Here is a 23,056-nt window from a genome sequence, read left to right as displayed (position 1 = left end):
GAGAACACTGGGATTAGATCGCACACTACCATAACAAAACAACACTTCTGCCAGCCAGTCCAGTTGCAATTTACATTCATGTAGTATACCTTTAAATTCTGAAATTTCAAGTTATTAGTTACAAAAAAAGAGGACCCAATATAACTTGAGGCCTTATCACCATCCTCTACCTCATACTGCGCAAACTTGCTGGCATCCTCCAAGTCCATGTCTTCTTTGCGTGGCGGGGTGTCATGGGTGGCCAGAGCCAGGCAGCGCAGGGTGTCCCTGCCTGTCCCCCAGTCGCGAATCTTAGACATCAGCTGGTTGCGCAAGGATGGTGTCAGTGTTACCTTCCCTGTTCCGACCCGCAGGTACTGACAACGCTCAATCACACTTTCTGGAGCACCCTGTGGAAAGAGGTTGACCATAAGAAGAACAGCAAAGGGAGATTACAAAAAGTTAAAATTTAGTAAGAAAAGTATTTCTCTGTTGTTCTTTCGTGCCTTGATGAACATCTTGCTCTGGGAACCTGGCTTGACTGGGGTGCAGTAGACAGACATGGACTTGCGATCGCGAGAAAATTCCAGGGTGAACTCCTTCTTCATCAATTGCTTGATCACCTGATGACATCCGAGGGGAGAAAGGAGGTGAAGGACAGAGAGGAGATGAGTGTGATAAGAGCCAGAGCTGGAGCTAAAGAGCTGCAGTTGTGGGCAGCTGTCAGGGCAGCAGTCGGAGTGTGACTGAGAGCTTCGGCTCAGCTGACAGTTGAAGGATGGTGTTTTACAACAAGCACTCAACCGCCGCATCTGGACATCTGACTGCTGCTGCTGCACCAGTCAGATGTCTCCATATGCCACTTAACATTAATATGTGAAAAACAGCTTTAAGTATACACACAAAATAAGAGCAATATGCTAATGAGAAGGCAGAATGCAAACTTTTTTTTTGTTTACTCAACCAGAACAAAATTCAGCCTCATTCTTCTCATATTGGATTCTGAATTTATTGATAGGTCTTGTTCTACCAGTAGGTGTCTCTCTAGTTAAGTGAGCTGATCCCAGAGCATACACACTGGTTCCTCTACCCAAACACACAACTGTGATATCAGGGGTCTGCAAATACCTGATGGATGTTCGGAAATCTGACTTTGTGACAAACTTTTCCTCTTGTTTAGAAAGGGAGAACAATGAGGGTTTGTCTTGGAATGGAACGCTAGGAAAGAATGTTCCCCCCCACTGGGATTGTGAAGCTGAGATTTGGAAATTTATTCCGAGCTACTCATCTGAAATTTGCAGAGAACACACACAAGTGGTAGCTCCTGTCACCTCATATGAGACTCTGAAGTCACTAACTGCAGTGGACCAACACATTTGTGATCGTAGTGGTCAACTCACACTGTCATGCATAAGTCCTAGTACAAGTCAGCATTTTCCATATCGCATTAAACTCAAAGCTATGCTGAGGGTGTGTTGGCTGTGTGACATGGATTCTACTCTTCACACCCTGTAGTCAAACATTCAAAATGTGTGAATCAACAAATGCTCACCCAATCAAATCTAACCGTCCTAAAGAAGATACTGAACACTGAGCTATTGCTCATTTTGAGTCAACAAAAAATATAAATTTCATGCACTAAATTTTACAAGTAGAAGCAATCGAGCTCATTAAAGTGCATCCTCCATGTGACACTCATAACCCAGGCACGTCTATGTAGGACAATTACAGTCCCACACGCATATTCATGCAACAGAGAGCAGAAAATATCCAGTATTGTTGAAAACAATGTCTTAGCTCACATGTTCTTTCAACAGACAGTTAAAGTCTCTAACCCAGAGAAGGTTTTAGACATTTTCTCCAGCCATCACATTTTTCCTCACCACAGCTGAATTTCAACATTTATAGTTTTTTTTAATTCAAAAAGAAATCAATAAATTGTTAATTGTCTTTGATAGTGCCTATAAATGCTCAGATGTATTATTATTCTTAATAATGATAATCCAATAATCCCATGTTTTTGCAAATACCCTTAATATTTGACATTTATTTAAATGAACTGTTAACAAAAATGCATTTTTAACCATTAACCTGTTTTTTCACAACTGAATTTGCAGATTATTTTAAAACAGTGGTATTAGCAAATGGTTTATTTTTGGGGGACTGAATATAAATGATTACAATTTAAATCTTTTGTGACAGAAGCTTGAGAAATCTGATGATACTTTGTCATGTTAGTACTTTTGGTTAAAATCCTTCAATTGTATATTTGATGGAATGTTTGGTTTTTTTTATCATTATTTTTTTTCAAACCGTCTGGTGGATTTAGGGATTCAAAGTTTAACAGCATTCACACTAAAGGGTCATACACGCTTCCACTTACAGAGTTGCAGGCCCCGGCACGCTCCACCTTGCTGAGCCCAGATAGGTTGGTCTTGAAGACATTCATCTTCTCCACCAAGGTGGTGAGAGCAGTCTCTGTGGCTTCACCCACTTTCTCATAGACTCCTTTGGCCTGGAAGCAAAAAAAAAAGAGAACATGAAGTATATACTATAAACACTGCATTTCCATCACAATCGTTAACTCGATCACAAAAGGGTTTTGACAGGTGGGACTTACACTAATGACACTGTACATTTTTCGAAGGAGTTGAAATGGGTGGTTTTCAAGACTTTTCTAGTCTTGATACTAAAGGCAGGAATCTGTGTGTCAAATTTGCAGTGATGCAGTGAGCACTGTGTAGGCCATTCACCTATACTGCTGTACATTCTGAGTCATACATGAGCCTTTACAAGTGCACCCTTGCCTGCTGAGAGGTAGAGTAGGTGAGATGAAGCAGTAATGGTGCATCATTTGTTTGTGTCATGGAGACACACACAGTAATAAAACACCTTGCTCCCCTTGAGTGCTCAGCTGCTCTGCCCCTCTCTTTTTTCTGCTTTAGCACTCTTTGATCTCCCACACATCTTTATTAAATAAAAAAAAACATCCAAAATTGGTGGCAAAAAGACCATTTACAAGAGGAGAAAGTTTGTCTGGGAGGATACATGGGATTTGAGAAGCATCTTCTCACTGGCCTCTCTCATCAGCGTGGTTACCATGATGCCATGGTGATGACAAAGAGGTGAGAAATGGAATCCAGACCAGAGAAAACATCATAAATCAGAGAAAATTAGCTCAGCCACAGAGCAGACGGCTTTCTCTTTTCCATGTTTGGTATATGTTCCAATGCTGGCATTTATTGAGTCACTACAGTGCTTTTAAGACTTAGCCTAAACTCACCACTGACCTACACAATAATGTATGTTTTGCAGATGAGCACTTCATATAGGAAAAAACAATTATTGCAGGTGTGTGTGTGTGTGTGTGTGTGTTAAAGACCTCATTGTAGTCCAGTGAGGAGTCATTGCACATAGAGCATACAGTGGCCAACTCCAAAAGTCCATCATAGTCTCCAGACTGAACTGCCTTGTCTCCTTTCAGTCTGAAGGAAAAAAACACACACACACACACACACACACACACCTTTACTCATCAAAGGCAAACACAAAGGGAAAATGATTCACAGTGTGCTACACCACAGACACATTAGATGAGAAGATGTTCTATAGTTTAGCATTCCAAAGTTTAGTGCAGAATCAGTGGTTGTACAATAGTAAACAGTGTGTGTGTGTGTGTTTTGATGAGCAGTGCTGATTGCATGACAACCATGGATCCCTTCCCAGTAGAGACTGTTGCTAGCGAAGCTCCCACACAAGAACCCACACTCTGCTGTTATGAAATCGACAGGTTCATGCAGAGTCACATTGCTGTACTTGCCGAACAGTAAACAACATGCAATCACATCGTCTCCTACCCAGTGATGAACCACCTACCTTTAATAACCACACACTCATATTGCATGACTGCCAGTGAGCTGAAGCTTAATAATGATTGCTAGGAAGGTTCTGCACGTAATAAACTGAAAATACAAAACTTTTCACTCCCAATTTTTTTCCGGCAGAAAATATCATAGCATTTGACAAATTTTAGGGGGGAATCATTATCGCTGATGTGTCATATCCTGGACTACACACACATTTTAAAGACTAAATCTATTTCTCTTATCTTACATCTCTCACAGGTACACTTGAAAAACTCACACTTGTCCTTCAGGAGCATATGTGGAGCCAGTTATAGAGAATTCATGAAGGGAGCAGCTGGACTCATCCACCTTATCAGCAATAAACATCTGGAGGGGAGAAAAGGCAAAAAGGCAGCATCGTTAGTCTGCAACACAGAGGGTTTGCTCACGTACACTACTAATGTACTACAATGTTATATATTGGGTGTATAAATATAGAAAACGTGTATAAAATGTGAACACACAGGATATGTGGAATATTTGTATTTTTTTCATGTTATTGGCACTGAGTACTAAACTCAGTACACGATTCAGGATGTACTGCAGCTTGAACAACATGTCAGAAGAAACACATGCATGCGTTCGCGCCATGACCTGTCAAAGTGATGAGTCACTGAAATGGGAAATCCGTATACAGATCCTCCACCAGGGTAGATTTTTGTTGATTGACATATACTCCTTCTCAGTGTCAATATATTTTAGCACTATTCAGTTGAAAATATTTTCCTGTTTTGCACCACAAAAATCAATTCAAGAATTTATTGACCATCAGATAAAAGCCATCCAAATTTTGCAGGAAAGTCTAGTGGCAAGTTGCAGCCAATCCGGCAAAACCAGCAGCTAAAGCTTAGGCTTCATTTACAGTTCAGTTTTTTTTGGACCGCGGGCACATGAGGGCTCAATTTTACTTTTGCCTTTATTTTTGTTTTTGTCTTCAGTGAAGGGAAGTGTTTTGCCTGTCAAAGCACTAAAATGAGTCACTGTCACATTTTCATCGACATGCATCTGAAATTGGCAGGGAATATCCAATCCATCAGTTCAGACAGTCGTATTGTCAGGTATCAGAATAGTTAGAATCACAAAGTTTACTCTTGAGGTTAAGGAAAAGAACGATAAGAAACACAAAAGACTTGATAGAGAAGTCTTGACCGGTGTGGAGGAGGCCCAATCAATTGGTCAGTCGTATCAATCTCACAAGTTCAAGTTAGCCAACACCACCACCAGCTGGTCTAATCAGACTATATAAGGCTTTAGCGGCAGAACCCAGCGTGTTCTGAGCTGAAATCATGATTCGGATAAATCAAAAGCTATCCAGCATTATTGAAATGAATCAGGGAATCGGAGAAAATGTACGATAATCCTAAATCAAGAAGTCCCTCAAACTTAAAGTTTCTCAAATTTGAGTGTGTTCAGAGTTTCACAATCCTTTAGTATTTCCACACAATCAGGCAAAATGGGAGAACACATACACAGACACACACACACACACACACACACACACACACACACACACACACGTACGCACACGCTTTGATGGCACATTTTCATTCTGGGATTCCCACAGGAAGGCTGATTCATGCTGCACTGGGAATACTAATATATTAATGAAAACTTGCTGGCGGCCACACCATCATCTCTGGTCCAAGGTTCTTCAGAATGACACACAATTTCACTACTGAAAGAATGATCTCGACATCTCAGCTTATATTAACTCTTATACTGAGGCATAATTACAGCTCAGATGCAGAGTTTTTTGGTTTTATGACAACATTTTTCGAATTCATAATTAGCAACATCAAGGGCAGTGTTTTAAACTTTCACTTCAATACTGAGTAGCAAGCCAATGAGTACTGCACTTATATAACATGATTTGAAATGAAATAAAAGTGAGGAACAGAAGCGTGTTTAAACATGAAATAAAAAAAAAACCCTTTGGCTCCATTTTAACATCCATCATCCTTAGACTGATCTCACTCCTGTGACAGTTGATGTGGACCCACAGCAGTTGTGTACCTGTTACTATGTTGTCACAAACGGCTAACATTTCACTTGCTAAGTTGAAGAAGGAGGCTTTCTTTTTTGTCCTCTTGGTTTTCTCCTTAAATGTCCTCGGGTCTACTACTTCATCTGTATCTTTATTTTTGTTCCTTGGAAGTTTCAGGTTACACTTAAGAATTTTTCTAAATAAAACAACAAAACCTTTACCTTTCAGCTTAATTCAGTATTTCAGAAAGGTCCATGGGTTGAGTAGTGTGGGTTTCACTTCGCTACAGCAAAAACAAATGAGCACTCAGGCAGCAAATAACCCCCACAAATGCACATACAGTACACACAAAGCAAGGAAAATAATAAGGTAGTTGCTTGGTCTGTGGTCAGGTTTCCCTCACTATCTGATCTGCTGTGGTCTCCAAGGAAACAAAGCACAGTGTGATCCATGTGACTCAGTGGTAGTGGAAAAAGACTGTATTTGTCTACTCATTTCCTGTGAACTTGTGGGGGGATGAATAGTTAGCTACACTTTTCTGTGTGTGTGTGTGTTTCTGCATAAGTGTGTTGAAAGGGAAAGGGGAAGTACAGTGTCAGGAGACAGAGGGCAATCCCAGGAAGCCCTACCAATATGGGGATACCCTTGAGGCCAAGGAGATACATGGTGCTATCAGGGCCACTGGCTGGAGACCAGTCCAGGAATAAGAACAGATGGATAAACCTGGGCAAACATTCATGTGGACATTTAACCTTCATGCACAATAACCATAAAAACACAGCAGTCCAATCACACTGTACACAGTCATGAGTAGGGGTGTGTCAAGCTCATACAAAACTATCTCCAGGAAACACCATGACAAAAAAAAAAAAAATTTAAATGGAAAGGCGGAAGTTTCGTTTGAGAGTATGTGAGTGTGCTTCTACCCCCTTATCTCCCGCCAGAGAGCTGAGAGCAGCAGGCTTGGGAGATTGGTGGAGGAAGAAGGTCAATATTTACCATCGTCAGCTTGCCTGGCTCTTTTTTCTGACTGGGAGGGATTCAGGGTTGTGGTGAGATCACTCCCCTGTGTCCTTAAGTTTAGAGGGAACTCCCTGCAGCTTCGCATTAATCACACAGAACTCCACGTCATCTCAGGGAGCTGCGGTGGGGGTGCTTATACAACAAAAAAAAAAGTGTGTCTGGTGTACAGGAAGTGCACAGTTCCATTTTGACATAGAAAACACATGGACACATCCCAACTGAGAGGAAAGATGACCTGTGATTCATGAATGAGAGAGTTTTTAAATGTTTTTTTTTCCCTCTACCATCCCACCATCAGCCGTGCGATGCCAATCTTATCTAGGCATGGCTCAAGTGCTGCCTTATATTCATGCTGTCAGCAATTCATTCGCTAAGGTGGCTAAGAGGATGTGAGGAAAAGTGGTGTTAATTGGTATTAGGATGCATGGATGAGTTAGTGTTGATGTGTGTAGGGCCGCAGTCTTGCATGTATTAGCAGGGTTGCCTGGCTTTTCCTGTGAAGGTAACGCAAGTTTAACCTGTATGCTTTCAGGCAAAATTATGACCTTAGATGCTCAAAACAAAAGGTTTACATGTTGCTATTTTTTGAAAGAGCTCTACTTAGTGGCAGATTGGTAGGATGTAGGGCTTCCTGTTTTGACACGAACTGAGAGGAAGTTGTACCTTTACAATATTTGCATTTTGTTTTTATTATAAATATAGCTTCTGTCATTAGGGTGATACATGCAAAAAGGTAGGTTTCATATAGTTCAAAATTTTGCAGGGGAGAAAAATGGCAGAAATGGGTGTGGTCTATATTTCAACATTAACTAGCCAAAACAAGCAGCACTGGCATTTACTCTGTACTACTCTGCACAAAGACAGCTGGCATGCAGATTAAAGCACACAAAAGGAATGGGTGAGGCTATGTGCTACACAACTAAAAGATTGTTCAGCATTTATTGCCCAACGCAATCTTAAACACATAATCTATATCCTTGTAAACCTGCTGGACAATCAAGGATAGAGTGATTCTGTAGAAGAAGTATGGTGTTTATGCAGATAAAGTGACATTTTATACCACTCCCATGTGTGAAGTGATCTGTTGGTGTAGTGTCTGGTTGCTGCTGGGTCATGCCAGCCTGTACTACTCCACCAGCAGCTATCTCAAATCTGCCAGATGAAAGTAAACATAACACAACACCGCAGGATTTTCCATTCTCCTTTAAGCCCTACTTGCATGCTTTCCAGAAAGGGAAAAAAAATGAAAACACCCATACAGTAGAGGAAGAAACATCTCAAAGATGGATGAACTGCGGGGGCTGGCATCAATAATAAAGAGTGAACCCTTGTAGAATTCACCTGCACAACATTTTTCAGAGGAAAATCCCAGAGGCTTTTGTAAATTCAGCTAAATTCTTTCCTGTATACTGTGAGACTATATGAAACTAACAAACAGTAACACTTTTTTGAATAGGATAAGATGGACAGAGTCACAGAAAAGCACAATTTTATTTTGTAGATCACTACTTACTCTGCAGACAGACATCTGGTTGGTTGTGAGGGTCCCTGTCTTGTCAGAGCAGATAACAGAGGTGCAGCCAAGGGTCTCCACTGAGGGCAAACTGCGTACAATGGCATTCTTCTTGGCCATGCGTCGAGTGCCAAGGGCCAGACAGGTAGTGATGACAGCAGGCAGACCCTCAGGGATTGCAGCCACAGCCAGGGCTACAGCAATCTTAAAGTAATAGATAGCACCTCGCACCCAGGATCCGCCGTGAACAGGGTCCCCAAAGTGGCCGATGTTAATGACCCACACAGCCACACAGATCAGGGAGATGACTTTGGACAGCTGCTGGCCGAATTCGTCTAGCTTCTGCTGTAGCGGCGTCTTCTCTTGTTCTGTAGCGGCCATCTGATTACGGATTTTACCAATCTCTGTACCAACACCAGTAGCAACGACCACACCTATTGCACGGCCTGCAGCAATGTTGGTGCCCTGAGAGAATAAAAAGATATGAGAGCAGGGGAGGTAAAGCAGGGAGAATCTGGTGGATTTGTTAAAAGTGAATTTCAATCAGACGGAGCCACGAATCCTAAACATATGCACATAAAATAACCTCTCGTTAAGCAGAGACACTATCTGCAGGTCAGTTATGTGATTAAAGTTAGGTTGCATTGCTGTGTTATTGATGACAAGAGTATTAGATATAATGAATGTGCCTCAGTGTAATGCAGGGGTGTGCTTACAGAAAACAGCATGTTCTTTTTATCCTGGTTGACAGCTCTGGGGTCAGGAACAGGGTCGGTGTGTTTGATGACAGACACAGACTCCCCTAAGAAAAGATTGGACATGATTCGATCTGTAAACCTGGCAGGTATTTATTAGACCAAAGCAAAGCCAAAATTTTGGGTAAAATATTAGAACACGTAGTATGAGGGTTCATAAAATAACTTGTGTAAGGGAGAGCAGGAAAATGTATGACCGATGAGAGCTATACCTGTGAGGATGGACTGGTCCACTCGAAGGGTGGTGGACTTAATAGAAGTCACCCTGATATCAGCAGGTACCTTGTCACCGACTAAAAAAGGAAAAAAGAAATTCTTTTAAAAAAAAAAGAGAGAGAAAGAAACTAGTGCAAGCAAGACTGCAGGCATGCTAACAGCTCTATAACTCACTTCAAAGTAGCATAGCCTCTTCTCTTACTTGCTTACATGCACAAAGTGAGTGATAGAATATCGATAGCAAATCTTTGGTGCATTTGTAAGAAACCAGGAAGTTTGAAAGCTCTACGCATTTGTGATGAAGGATGAGAAATGTACTTCGTCTGAAAGATTCCCTTTGTTAAATTAGTGCAGGTGATTGGGATTTCAAATGATACTTAACATCGCTTTGCTTTTGTAATGACTCTTCCGGATGTTGCTGGTATTGTGTAGCAAATGAAATGTTAGCCCTCTAGTTAGCTAAATAGGTTTCTGCCAATAGACAAAAAAAAACAGTTAAACAACTGACCTGTACTTCATTTCATTGCAGTTAAAAGCCTGATGAGGTAATTTGCCTCGTTTCTGTAGTCTGACATCAGAAATAGCAGTTTTTCTGGGGGTGACCATGTTGGACTTTTTCCAAACAGGAACATTTCCCTCGATGCCAAGCCTGTTGGTATGCTAACTTTTGGTAATTAGGACGGCACACATAGCACATACGAGGTCGCTGCCATTAGTTGTGCAGGTATTTGATGAAAGTATTGGATAAACTTGACTGACCGATGATGCTAGATGAAAACTCAGGGTGTTACATTATAATCTATCCTCTAGCACCCTTTTAGAGTTTTCTCAAGTAATAGCAGGACAATACTTGCTTTTCTCAAAACAGAGAGGTGACAAATGGCTCCAAAGCCTTAGATGTAGTATTGTGGACTTGTTTATTTCCAGCATGACAGACAGGGAAAAAGACCTTGTCATTACTTTGTGTCATAACCGTCTCATTAAAATCAACTCAGAGTCCTCAGCTGCCAGAGTTTTTAGCATTAATCTCAACAAAAACAACCAGGATAGCTTCAAACATGAGTAAGGTTTTTGAATTTCTGATTCCCCTCACTCATGTACTGAAACTAACACTCAACAGGCATGTCTTCTCTATGAGTACATTTGGCTGTGAAAACTGTTTGGAGATAATCTTCAGTTGATACATTTCTGAGGGTCCAGCTCTCGATCTTAGCTCTATCATCTCCTGACATTTGCTCAATACTCAAAGATTCGCAGGTTTTTCAGGATGTGAAGCAGCAGAAATAATGGCTTGCGAGAGAGATGGAGATGAATATAGAGCTGAAAAGTGTACTTTTATTTCCTTATCTCTCCTCATTTCTCTGTCTGACACCCATGGATTGTGAGAGAACAAGAGGGGGAGGCAGAGGGAAAGAGTAATGTGTGTTGTGTTTGTGTGGGAGATGGCTGGGGGCTGCAAGTTCACTGTAGCACGACTGGCCAAGGGCAGAAATGAGAGGCTTTTCAAACGCCTACCCGAGACTCCTGCTCCCCCATCAAACCTCCACTTTCTTGCCATGGCCTCCCACAGACACTCTCCATTGAATTCCTTATACAGCCATACATGAAAGCACTAGTTTAAATAATAAAACATTCCATGGCTGTTGAGTATCAAAACTCTAGACGAAAGATGACCAACAATAACCACTCTACCTTTCATTAGACAGTAACACGTGTGCATCTGCTCAAAATATTAAAGAATTCAGCTGGTGTGGCCTGCTGGAGTTCTGCTTTTTGGTTACACTGGACAATATCAGAATGTCTTACATAATGTTTTGGCAAAGAGTCCTTCCTTCACATGGAGGATAACTGTGACTTGTTACAGGTTTCCATCTCTTCAGGTCCTCTGTAAACCTTTGAGGAGTTCCTGACTACCTGACCACTGCAGTCACTCCATTAAAAACCTCAGGAAAGTTCCAGTGGAGGCGCAAATCACAACTGTGTTGTAACCGTGGCTGGCATCTCCAGCAACGAACCTACAAGAAGGCAAGCGGGCAGTAGGGTTGGAAACTTGAGTAAATATATTTATTTTTCTTTTCTCTCCTCCACAGCACTTGTGGTAAATAGTGGCCTTTTCCAATACCTCCGTGCAGTTTACTTTACCTCTTCTAGCATCAAGTTGCCATGGAACAACCAGCGGCTAATCTGAGCTGCAGGAAGCCCGGGAGATCAATGGAGGAAAGTGGATTATTAATTTATTTTCTTTGTCAAATATCCTCACATATTTCAGTCAGGCGGGCTACATGTGCTCCAAGACCTATGACACACATTTCTTCAGTGAGACAAGTATGTAGGATGTACTTCAGCTGTTTACTGCTGTTTAGAACTGCTTAGCAACAAGATCATGTCAAGCAGAATGAAGTACTTCAAACGTGACTTGTTTTAAAAATTTGAAGCTTCAGTCCAAACTATCATTAGCAAACTCGTTTTAAAAGTAAACCTCGGCATTAAATGTATTACATGCTTGGATTTTATGTGTACCCTCAGCTTGAGCCCCACCTACACTTAGTTTTAAATGTGGATGAAGCTCAGAAAATAAATTCTTGCCACGTTTGTCTAATTTCTAATCAAATAGTCCAATTAAACTTATACAATATATGAGAGAGAGTCCATACCACGTAGGATGATAATGTCATGATGGTGGAAGAGGGTGAAGACGCCTTGATAAGATAGAGAATCTTGTTTTTAAAACAGTGTAATTTTGCTCAAGAAACTCAACCATTTATTGTTTGCTTCGTGCACCTACAGATTATTTTACACATTACAATTAGAAAATAAAATAAAATCTCAAAAGGTTTTATACGAATGTAAATTAAAAATTCTATAAGTATGTAGTTAGCAAAATTTGCCTAAGATCTCCAAAAATAAGATTATACTATAAAGTATAAAGTCAACTCTTGCCCAGTAAATTTGTGTAATTTCTACTTAAAATGGTCTCATTACACTTAATATAAGACAAATTGGTAAGACAAAGAGGCTTCGTTACTGTTAATTTCATCTTTTTTGAAGAAACATTAATAAGCACATTTTGCTTACTCCATCGGCAGATTATTTCCCTTATAAGCAAAGACAATTCAAAGGGGTGTTTTTGCTTCTAAAGTAAAATTAGTGGTCATTTGAATAAACAGTTTATCCAAATATTTCTTGATAAAAAGGTTCCTACTGTCATGCAACCCGCTGTTTTTTTTTTTAAATCCAAATAATAAAAATGCATTTGGCAAGAAATTTTTCATTGGACATCCAACCATCTTTACTATTGCTTAAAATATGTAAATCAAAATAGCAGTTATCAATTAAATTAAATATAAACATGACTAAAGAACATTTTCTCTATATCATCATAAAGCTTTCAAAACTGTCATAATAATGTGGACAAGTTTTTTTTTCCATCCCATTTCTTTGCCTCTTGCGAAAGAGAGAGAAAATTTCATTCATTTGTTTGACAAGGAAAGTTCTAAATGATCATCAGAAAGAGTTCGCCTTGAAGTTGGGATTTTTTTTCTTCTTCTGTTGTCCTTGGCCAGTTAAAAAGGCACGCTAAAAATAGAATAAAACTAAAGCGAGCATGTAAAAGCAGAGAGTAGTCTTTTCCAACAATTGAATAATCATCAAGGACTGACTAGCAGCTGCTCTGAACTTCCATGAATACGGAACGTGTCTGGTCCACTCCGGCATCCAGCTGGTGTTACACCTCAAACCCCCTATGAACGTCAGCATCACAGAGATGACCCAGAATGGGAGCATGGACAGTTGTCATGACACGCTTGCTGTTGATGGTCACAGTGATGGAAGTGCTGGTTGGTGGGAGTCTGGTAGAATCATTTAAGTGTGTGCTACCTGTGTGGGCTTGCCCGCGTCTGGCTGTGTGTACACGCATGTGTGATGGAGGACACTGGCTGTAACAAGCCCAAATTCCTAAGTGCTATCGGCCACAAACACACTTAACGGAGAGAGCATTTCCCCACACCAGTAATGTAAACTAGACTCTGCTAATGGTAAATCTGATTTAATTCCAAAAAATGTCTCCAATTTACAATTGGGCGCCAGTCTAAGAAAACCTCATGATAGTTACCTACATGGATGATTCAATTTTCATTTTTAAAACCTGAAATCAAATAGTGCTGATGCTTCACTATAACCACTGCAGCATATCTAATCACCTCCTTCCTTTCCATGCTGCGATTATGAATGAATGCTCTGATCCCACACACACACACACACACACACACACACACACACACACTCACACCTAGAGGTCTCCCTTCTCTCTCACAAGCCCTCTCCAAACTTTCAGGGACAAATCAATAGTCTTGCAAAGCCAAGGATTACACTCCCGGAGGTAGTAATGTTGACGGCGAAGTGATCTCCTCGTTGCTGCCTGTGCGTGTGTGTGTGTGTGTGTGTGTGTGTGTGTGTGTGTGTGTGTGTGTGTGAGAACTTGCACATTAACTCCAACTTACACAGATGTTCAGGAACCAGAGTGACAACAAACCTATTTTTAGAAAAGGCTGCCCACACATCGGTGAGTTTACAGTGGGGGAATTATGTGTGTGTGTGTGTATATACAGTAAGTGTACTTCGGGGAGTGTGACTGAAGCGCTGACAAACATCCAGCCGTGTCCAGGTGGTGAGACTGAGAGCATGGAAAGCAAAGGGAAGGGGAGAGCTATGGAAAATTAAACTAGGCCTTAAATACAAGAGGTGACCACAGCCACTTTAACAGAACCACACACACACACACACACACACACGTAACTGGATAGCAGCCCTGGCACCTGCACATCCGGAGAAAAGACTGTTATATAATCTAGTTTGTGATATTCCAATGGCATTTCCAGACACATGAATAGGTGGCAAACAGTGTGTTTTTCTCCACATGCCAGATTGTGTTGAGACAATGCATTAATTAACCTTGGTGGGTGACAATAACATTTTTTTGGGGGGGGGGGGGGGGTTGTCCCACTGCTTACCTGCCACTTCCACAATGTCTCCTGGGACAATATCTCTGGCTTTGATCCTCTGCACAGCCTTACGGTTCATGCGGTACACCTTTCCCATCTCCGGTTCATACTCTTTGAGCGCCTCAATGGCATTCTCAGCATTCCGCTCCTACGCAGACAAAATAGAAAAGAAAACGTCATCTTAACATAAGTAAAACTTCATATTGTTTTATAACTTTTAAATGTAGTTCAACATCAAAAATGAAAAGGTGAGATGTGAAAAGTGTCTTGACAGCTCAGTCATGGTTTGATGAGTGAACACCCCCCAAGTGTTGCTGGACGACTTGACTTTATTTTGATGATAATTCCTGCTTCGTCTTCAACATAAGCGAACTAAGAAATATGTGTGAGCTCCAGGGTTCGACTGGACTGTTCCACTGTCCACACCCTGAACGCATTGCAATTTGCTATTACTTAGATGCCCAGATGTCAGGACATGGTGTCAGCATGGTATGAGAATGAGGAGGCAGTAAAGATGAATTGGCTCATCCTGTAACAGCTGATGAGCACTGTCTTTAATAAACTTTACACACTTTAAGCAAAGACAAACAATAAAGGACATATCTGACCTGCCAGACCCCGATGACAGCATTGGCAATGAGGATAAGTAGAATGACAACGGGCTCCACAAAGGCAGTTGTTGTCTCCTCTCCCTCCTCAAACAGAGCCAACACCTTGTCAAACAGAGTACACATAACATTAACAGACAAATAAAACTCCTTCACCCAAATGGCAGCTCGGCTATCGGCATTTTCAGTAGCAGCTTCATCTCAAAGGAAAGAAAATTGTCTAGATCATGGTGCGGGAAAATACCGAGAAAGAAAACACTGACTTATGAATGTAGTTAGGAATTTGTCCTGCTTGTGAAGTAGGAACTGTGTCTTTAACCTCTCTGACCTCTCAGATGAACCCAGTATCCTTCATCATGTTTCTGTTCATGCGCACCAACTTCAAACTGGACCGGCTACATAGAAATGAACATGACCATTATCACAAATACAGTTTCAGATTAAGGTTGCCGTTGACATGTTTGCATTCATACATACTTTCATCACTTAAATATAATTACCCCATAGTTCGTCAAATATTTCAACTGATTATGTTTTACTTTTTAACTAGGCGTTATTAAGTTTGGCTAACAGGTGAACCATTTCTTTTCCTTTTAGTTTATTTATTTTACCGTGACTCTGAGCCACTCCTTTCACTGGTTTATACCAGTTATCTTCCCTTTTTGTCTACCTATCATTAATTTACATTTAAAACAATTTAGCCATTAGTTTTAGCTGACATATTTTATCACTTCTGCTCAGCAAGTATTCACTATTGCAACACTGTACCTTTTTTGACTCATTGCACTCACATATTTAACTCATACTTATCTACAGTACAAATTTGAACTGCCTCTCCATTATGTTTAGATATTTTATGAAGGTCTATCAATTGTGGCTTCTCTATCATGTTTTTAAATAGTTATTTAGCCACTGGTTTAAGGTGGCTTTTACTTTTAGCCATTTACTAAATTTTTTGTCTCTGGTGTTTGGTATGTATGGAACATTTTTACATTGACTTTCAGAAAACTATTTAAACTTTTTTTTTTCTCATTACTGGAAGCCATACGGTTCCTACATTCATGCCTTATTTCTATGCTGTCTGGACTTTTCTATGTGATTGTTAACCAGTGTTCACACTCTTAATCACAGCGCATTGGGTGTTACAGCTGACAATCCGATTATTGAATCCCAATTTCTTTATTTTTTTCAGCAGGTAGTTTAAGTACCCTCAGTTGACAATTACTGATAGTGACTGTAGTAATCCTAGGACCTTTACTGCCAAAGGTATATGATAGAAATGTGGCTTATAACTTCAGCACAAGAAACACACACACTTGAGAAGAGGCTTGAGGCTTGTTCTTCTGTGGTAAATACAGGCAAAGACAGCAAACATGAACAAAGATGATGAGAGCACAACAAAACAAATATTTCTATTGTCCAACACAAACATTGGGCCTGTGCCTTCGAAACAAATCCGTTAAATGATGAAGCTTAAACTCGTCCAATTCCATTCTTGTCTCTCTTTTTCATGTTACGGTTTAGTTTTTGTGACAAAAATTGTCAGCATTTGTTTTGAAGGAGCACATTTTGTAGCATGTTTTAGATCCAGTAAACCAGACCTCTTAATAAAATAACTTACAAAAAAAACAAACAACTTTACATAAACTGTAAATTGCATAATTGTGTGGGATTGGTTTCTTTTTTCCTGCAGTAACAAATGAACCACATTTACTGCACTTTTTATCTTTACTGTATTCAAAGCATTTTGCAGTATTTGCTCTCATTATTTTACTCTCACACACTGATGGCAGGGGGCTCCCATGTTAAGTCATCCACAACATAGGAAATGTTTGAAGTTTGTGCTGCTTTAGCATGTCACTGAGCCGTGGGAGTTTTTAAAGTGTAGCGAAGCAGCGGCAATAGCTGCCACTCTGGGAGTGTGGTATCTGTCTGACCAAATGTCTGGATGACTGCTGGCTACTGCTGGTGTGCTCAGATAGGGAGGTGGCAACACAACGCACAAGCAGAGCTGTTGCACGCAGGAGTAATTTGGGTTTGCTAAGAAGAAAGTTTGGAGTCGGTTGATTCTAGATTTTCAATACCGGGTGTCATCTGTCAGACTCAACCCTGCAGCGTATACAGAGAATTTGCTTTATGTGTTGTAGTGCTACACCGGTGGAAACCAGCCTATCCTGACAGACCACATGTATATCAACAAGGAGGTATGGGTGTTCTTTCTGAAGAACATGATGCGCTCTTCCGAAGAACTGAAATCCTGAATGTACAATTACTTCAAAACTCACTCCAACAATGCTATTGTGAGTGATATTAATTTTTGCATAAATTTGGGTCTCCGTCCTTGTACTAGCGGATTGGATTGCAAGTCAAGGCAGATGGCCACCCACATACAGCCCAGGGTTTCTGCTTGTTGACAGACAGCTTTTCCTACAGTTTTCATAAAGTGTGCGCTCATGGCAAATCGTTTGGTCTTTTAAGAATAAATCAATTTAAAGTGTTCTAGACCTGCTCTAATTGTAAAGTGCCATGAGTTCATTTTAGCTCGGATTTGTTGCTATATGTAAAACACTTGAACACCAGTTTGGTCCACTGTATGGCCTCTTCCATGCTGAGAGAATCTCAGTTTGGTAGGATAACAAATAGCTCTTGAGCAGTCCTATCATTTGGGTTATCAAAAATTGTCAGTAATAATTACATGGCCATTGGCAGTTACAATTATGGAAAGCAATTCTCTGTTGAATGTTCTCTACTAGACATCTTTCTTCCACACAGGCTGTAGGGACCCATTCATCCACCCAGTTTGTGGTGGATGAATGGGTCAAACACAGGACATTTGCATAGCATTTGAAAATTACTGTTATATTGTTGACTTATTTATTTATAGAGTCTGTGTCTTATTTTTTTTCTTTTCTCAAACTATTATTTTGAACTTCATGTCACCATTCAGTTAGGATGAGGCAATAAAACTATGTGGTTAGGCTTAGGAAAAGATGATGGTTTGGGTTAAAATAGATCCTTTCACAACATTAACCGCATGCTAAACAGATACTCTGCCAGTAATCCTTGAGAGTAAAGTTCTGCTATGTGTGTGTGTGTGTGATGACAGCTGAATACTTATTTGTTCTGCAAACGTGTTGGTGGGGGCATGTACTTAATGTTAACTGTTATAATGAGCAGCTGAGTGCATCTATAATTATATGACACAGAGAAACACACACATGCTTATGTTCCCATAATTTTGTAAACAGCAGGTAGAGATACTATAATGACTAAACTGAAAAGTAGCTGCGAGAAGGGCAAGATGACATGGGTCCAAATTTCTTCAGTTGATAGAGTATTTTTGAGCACCGGAGACAAGACAGTCTGAGGCCAGTCGTTAGCTCATCATCCCACATCATCTAGTATTTGGGAATGAAAAGAGACTGGAGGGCTATGGTGGCCCCTTCTCTAGGGGTGGTTTAGAAGATGCATCACAAAATCCAACTCCTGGATTTCTTATGATTTTTTTTTTTTTACCTATTGAGGAATGAGATGACAATAAATCAAGGACCTAATATTTCTTTCACTGGACAAAAATAGCCACCAACACTCACGTACATGTGGCTGCAAAGGGCAAGTGTACAATAGGCATTCATTCCTATTCAAACTGACTGCAGGAAGTCACAGGTACTTTTCAGCTGTAGTATTAACATGACACCCGGCGATGCCTGTCAAGAGTAAACACGCCTGTCACCTGCTACGTCTGGTTCTGTTGACACATAGGTGCTTTGATACAATCTATGGATTTCAAAAGCACAGCAGGGTTATGCTAACAATGCATGCGAACTAGCTACTGTGCAGGGACGCTGACTGAGTTGCATTCAGAGCTTTTAGAAACACACAGTGGGCCTCACAAGGAGGATCGGACAGTAAAAGAAACATGTGACACACCAAGGAAAAAAATACAGAAACTCACTTGCCTTTTCTCGGCTTGAATCGCTCTAATGGAATTTTTAAAAAAAGTGTAACTTATAGGTTGGGTTCCATGTTTCTAGGTTGTGAAATCAATTTCATGACCAAATTTGCCACTCCTCCTCTGTAGCGTTAAATAACTTTCAGCACAACTGAATTCTGACACGAATGACCCATAGTTATGCAATTACAGTACTTGGAAAAATTAATCATAGAAAACAGAAAAATAAGGTCACTGATTGAAACAAAGGCTGTCCGAAGCCCACTTCAACAGTTACTTGACTTTTTAAGTGCCTTCCTCCGCCCTTTCGAACACCACAGAATGAGCTCAATCTGATGAGGTGAAGTGGAAAAACAGAAAAGATCAAACTGCTTTCTTCCTTAAACTCAAAGGGAGGAAGTGTCCTGATTGTTTCAGGTACCTAGTTTGGCTCTGCTCTATTAACCCTTTTACGGCTGGCTGCTGCTAAATGTGCATCTATTTGATCCCCATTATCCTTCAAAAAAAAGTTTTTTTGGTGTTGTTGTTTTTTTTTACAAAACTGTCAATTATAATCAAAACCAGTAAAATGGCTCAGGTAATTCAGCTCATGAATTGAATCTGATCTTAATGTTAAACATTTGTTAACAATCCTATATAATTTATAAAATAGCCCAACATGATCGGACATCCATAAACTCCACAATTGTTATGGGAATGAGGGAAATCTAATAATCTCAATTAGAATATACCCAAAATGTTAAGGCTACGTCACAGAGAAACAAAACAGCATAAAAACAAACTTAAAGAGAACTAAAGGGATTCTAGTGTTTAGAATATTGGTGTTGAAAAGTTAGGGATTATACTGTTTATCTGAGATTAGTTAGTGTGCTGAAACTATTACGCTGCAAGAAACAGTCTTTTGTCAACAAATCTACATCCATCCATTTTCTTCTGCTTATTCCTGTACAGGGTCGCAGGGGGGTGGAGCCTATCCCAGCAGCTACGGGCAAGAGGCAGGGTTCACCCTGGACAGGTCACCAGTCCATCGCAGGGCCAACACATAGAGACAGACAACCATTCACTCTCTCAGTCAATTTAGAGTATCAATCAGCCTCGTCCCCTCTTGATGTCTTTGGACTGTGGGAGGAAGCTGGAGTACCAGAGAGAACCCACACAGGAACAGGGAGAACATGGAGACTCCACACAGAAAGATCCCGTGCTGGAGCCAGGACTGGAACCTGGAACCTTCTTGCTGTGAGGCGACAGTGCTGACCACTGCACCACCATGCCGCCCCTCAACAAATCTCATTATGCATAAAAGTGTAACAAATCGTATATCAGCGAGATAAAAAAGACTTGTTTTATAAACAATCTTGTCAAGAAAACCTTAGAGCACACCAATAGTTTGGGTCATAGGCTAACTGTCCATCATTTTTAGTGCAAAACCCCCCCATAAAGCTATAGCTACCCTTCTTTCTGGATGCATGCTTCAGACTCATACAATATAGCTGAATGCTAGTTAGCTTAGCTGCAATTAATGTTAGCAGCGGAGATTTAGAAAGTAGTCTCAAATGGACTTTTCTGCCTGTATTAGTTGAACGTGGGGCGTTTTAAACATTCACTGTGACAAAATGTTGATAAAGATGAGATCATGTTGTTTCAGAGTCAGACACATACCAGGGACAAGTTTCCTGACGAGATGCAGTAAGTTTATGCAGCAGCCATGTTCCTTTAAGATTTCCTTAAAATTAAATAAAGGAGCTTATTTTTAAAATATTATCCGAGATGCTTATTATCAAGTGAATCGGTCTTATATAAAGACCCTAATACTTCACAATGTACAGTGGAAAGGGCAGGCTGTGTTCCACTATAAGCAAAAGCCTGATTTACATGAGCACAAGTGAGCCCACACTGCAAAGTCCTGCAGTTACAGCCCACGCCTGCACTCCCAGCTTCTCACCAACACAAGACCACTTGAAGATATATTATGTCATGAACATATTTAGAGCAATTTTCCTAGATTCAGAAATAGCAAAAGCAATTCCATTCCCAGACACCAGAGACGTGCTGTAATAGATGGAAAAATAAGTTAATATGCAGCCAGGATTCCCCACCCCTCTCCGACCTCCACCACCCTCAGACAGCAACCAGGGTCACAATTAGAGGGGCTGCTGCAGAGGGACGTTTGACTGATAGTTTTTTTTTTCCCAGTTCACAAGTTCTTTCCCTGTTCACTGCAAATATGTCAACACCGTATGGGGAAGCCTGTAATACGTATTGAGACATTAAAAAATGGGGGACAAGCTGAATTGAACAGAAGTGAGATGGGGAGTAAAGCTATCTGAGGTGAACAGAGCAGTTCATTAGCGGGTAATTTAATGGTAAATGTCAAATTTTAGTCTCCACTCCCATCAGGTACACTTGAGCATCAATTGTACTTACAAAGGAGACGCAGGCAGCTAGCAACAGGATCCTGACCAGGAGGTCTTCAAACTGCTCCACCACCAACTCCCACAGGGACTTCCCTGCAATATGCACACACACTTTTATGTATCACACTCAACTTTAAGTTTTTTTCTACTGCAAGGACTAAAGGTATATCCTTAGGAATGGAAAGGATATAGAAGATGTATTGACTTTAGTTTACCGGCACCGATAAGCAGCTGTGAAGTAAGACAATGCCTGTATTTACATAAAAGTAGTGGTGTGTATCCATCTGCGGAAAGCTGCAGTAACGTACATACCACTCGGTCTACAGAGAAGAAACGAGTCAAGACATTTAATCAAGTAAGGGAGGAGGATAGCAGCTCACTGGAAAAATCAATATTTACCTTCTTCAGCCGGGAGCTCTGTAGATGTCACACCACGCAGGTTGTAGAGGAATTGAATTGGTGGGGCCGCAGAGAGTGGACAAGAGGATTGGGGTGGGGGTGGAGGGAAAATACAAAGAGCAGTTAATAAATCTGATCTGAGTTTGATATGCACAGACGCAGATAAATAGCTCTGCAAATCCAGCCTGATTGAGGAATAAATGCTCAAAAACAGGAATTCAGCAAAGCAGAAATGTTGTTTTCAAGTATTAGTCTGCCACATCTCGTCTTGTTGTCTCATGTCTGACTTGAATGACTGCTTGTCCAACTAGTTTCTGCTATTAAGACAATTAATTCTCCCTGCACTCCCAACTTAAGCAAATTTAGATTTCCCCTCTGATACATTTGAATGCAGCTTAAGTCGTCCAATATTGACCCAGGAGCTCAGTAATTTCCATAAAACCTGCTAAGAAACGAACAACCCAGATCTGTGATAGCAGCCTGATTGGTCTTATAAAGGTTAACTGAATCAGGGATGGGTTCAAACCACCACAAAGTTTAGTTGTGTTAAAATGATGCTGGTTTCTGAGGCAGCCCAAGTCCCATTTAACAGCCTTGAAAATAAATCATGACTTCATTCCAAACAGGTTGTACTTACTAAAAGTGTATGGTGGATACTGAGCCAGCAATGCTTCTTGTAGTGATATGTTAGTTCTATAAAGTATGTAAGCAAAGCACACGGTCGCTGAAGTCATTGTTTAGTTCAGTCTGTCCTTCAGTTATGTCCTGAACTGGTTTCTCCTCCGATGGTAAGAACTGATCTGATACCAGTGTCTGCATGTTTTTTTTAAACATCTGTTAAATGGATATGATAAGATTACCACCATTGTTGTAGGACCTGGCTCAGGTTGTAAAACATTAACAAATCATCCAGAGACATTTGCTTCATCATGTACTTTGACACTTTCAATGACATCCCTGATACTTGACACATCTTCCTGGTGAGATTTTACAAGTATTGGCACATTGCTGACATTTTTCTGCAGTTGCTCTATCCAGCTAATGTTTCATATTAATAAATTCTGCCAGTAGAAGAACAGCTCAACTTCCTGTGTAGGCAACTGTTTCGAGTAGCCAAGAAGAGGTGATCTCTCGTATGTATTATTAGTCAGAGATAACAAAACTATCCTGGAAGTAGCAAGGTCTTGTGTGAGGGATAATATGTGGCGTCCAATCTCTGCATTAATGTACATAGTAACAGACCAGAAGGAGGGAAGTCATTTCTGATACTGGTATCAGCATCCAAACAATGCCAGGTCAGTTAAATAT

General features: G+C 40.6%; 1 protein-coding gene across 1 annotated transcript in view; it reads right to left on the bottom strand.

Annotated features, from left to right (window-relative positions):
* Positions 1-23,056, bottom strand: part of atp2a3 (ATPase sarcoplasmic/endoplasmic reticulum Ca2+ transporting 3) — a 43,022-nt gene that overhangs the window by 8,844 nt on the left and 11,122 nt on the right. Inside the window, exons 2-13 of the mRNA XM_086225600.1 lie at positions 21,749-21,766; positions 21,360-21,442; positions 14,984-15,088; positions 14,385-14,523; positions 9,372-9,452; positions 9,121-9,206; positions 8,405-8,869; positions 4,123-4,211; positions 3,362-3,464; positions 2,363-2,494; positions 486-602; positions 171-389 (exon numbers count right to left, since the gene is read on the bottom strand). Of these exons, the coding sequence (XP_086081726.1) occupies positions 171-389; positions 486-602; positions 2,363-2,494; positions 3,362-3,464; positions 4,123-4,211; positions 8,405-8,869; positions 9,121-9,206; positions 9,372-9,452; positions 14,385-14,523; positions 14,984-15,088; positions 21,360-21,442; positions 21,749-21,766 (1,637 nt within the window). The remainder of the gene's footprint in view (positions 1-170; positions 390-485; positions 603-2,362; positions 2,495-3,361; positions 3,465-4,122; positions 4,212-8,404; positions 8,870-9,120; positions 9,207-9,371; positions 9,453-14,384; positions 14,524-14,983; positions 15,089-21,359; positions 21,443-21,748; positions 21,767-23,056) is intronic.

Source organism: Aulostomus chinensis, chromosome 15, assembly GCF_037954235.1.
Source record: "Aulostomus chinensis isolate RoL2024-O1b breed Wild chromosome 15, RoL_Achi_v1.0, whole genome shotgun sequence".
In the NCBI taxonomy this organism is placed as follows: Eukaryota; Metazoa; Chordata; class Actinopteri; order Syngnathiformes; family Aulostomidae; genus Aulostomus; species Aulostomus chinensis.
This window is presented reverse-complemented; position numbering and strand designations above follow the sequence as displayed.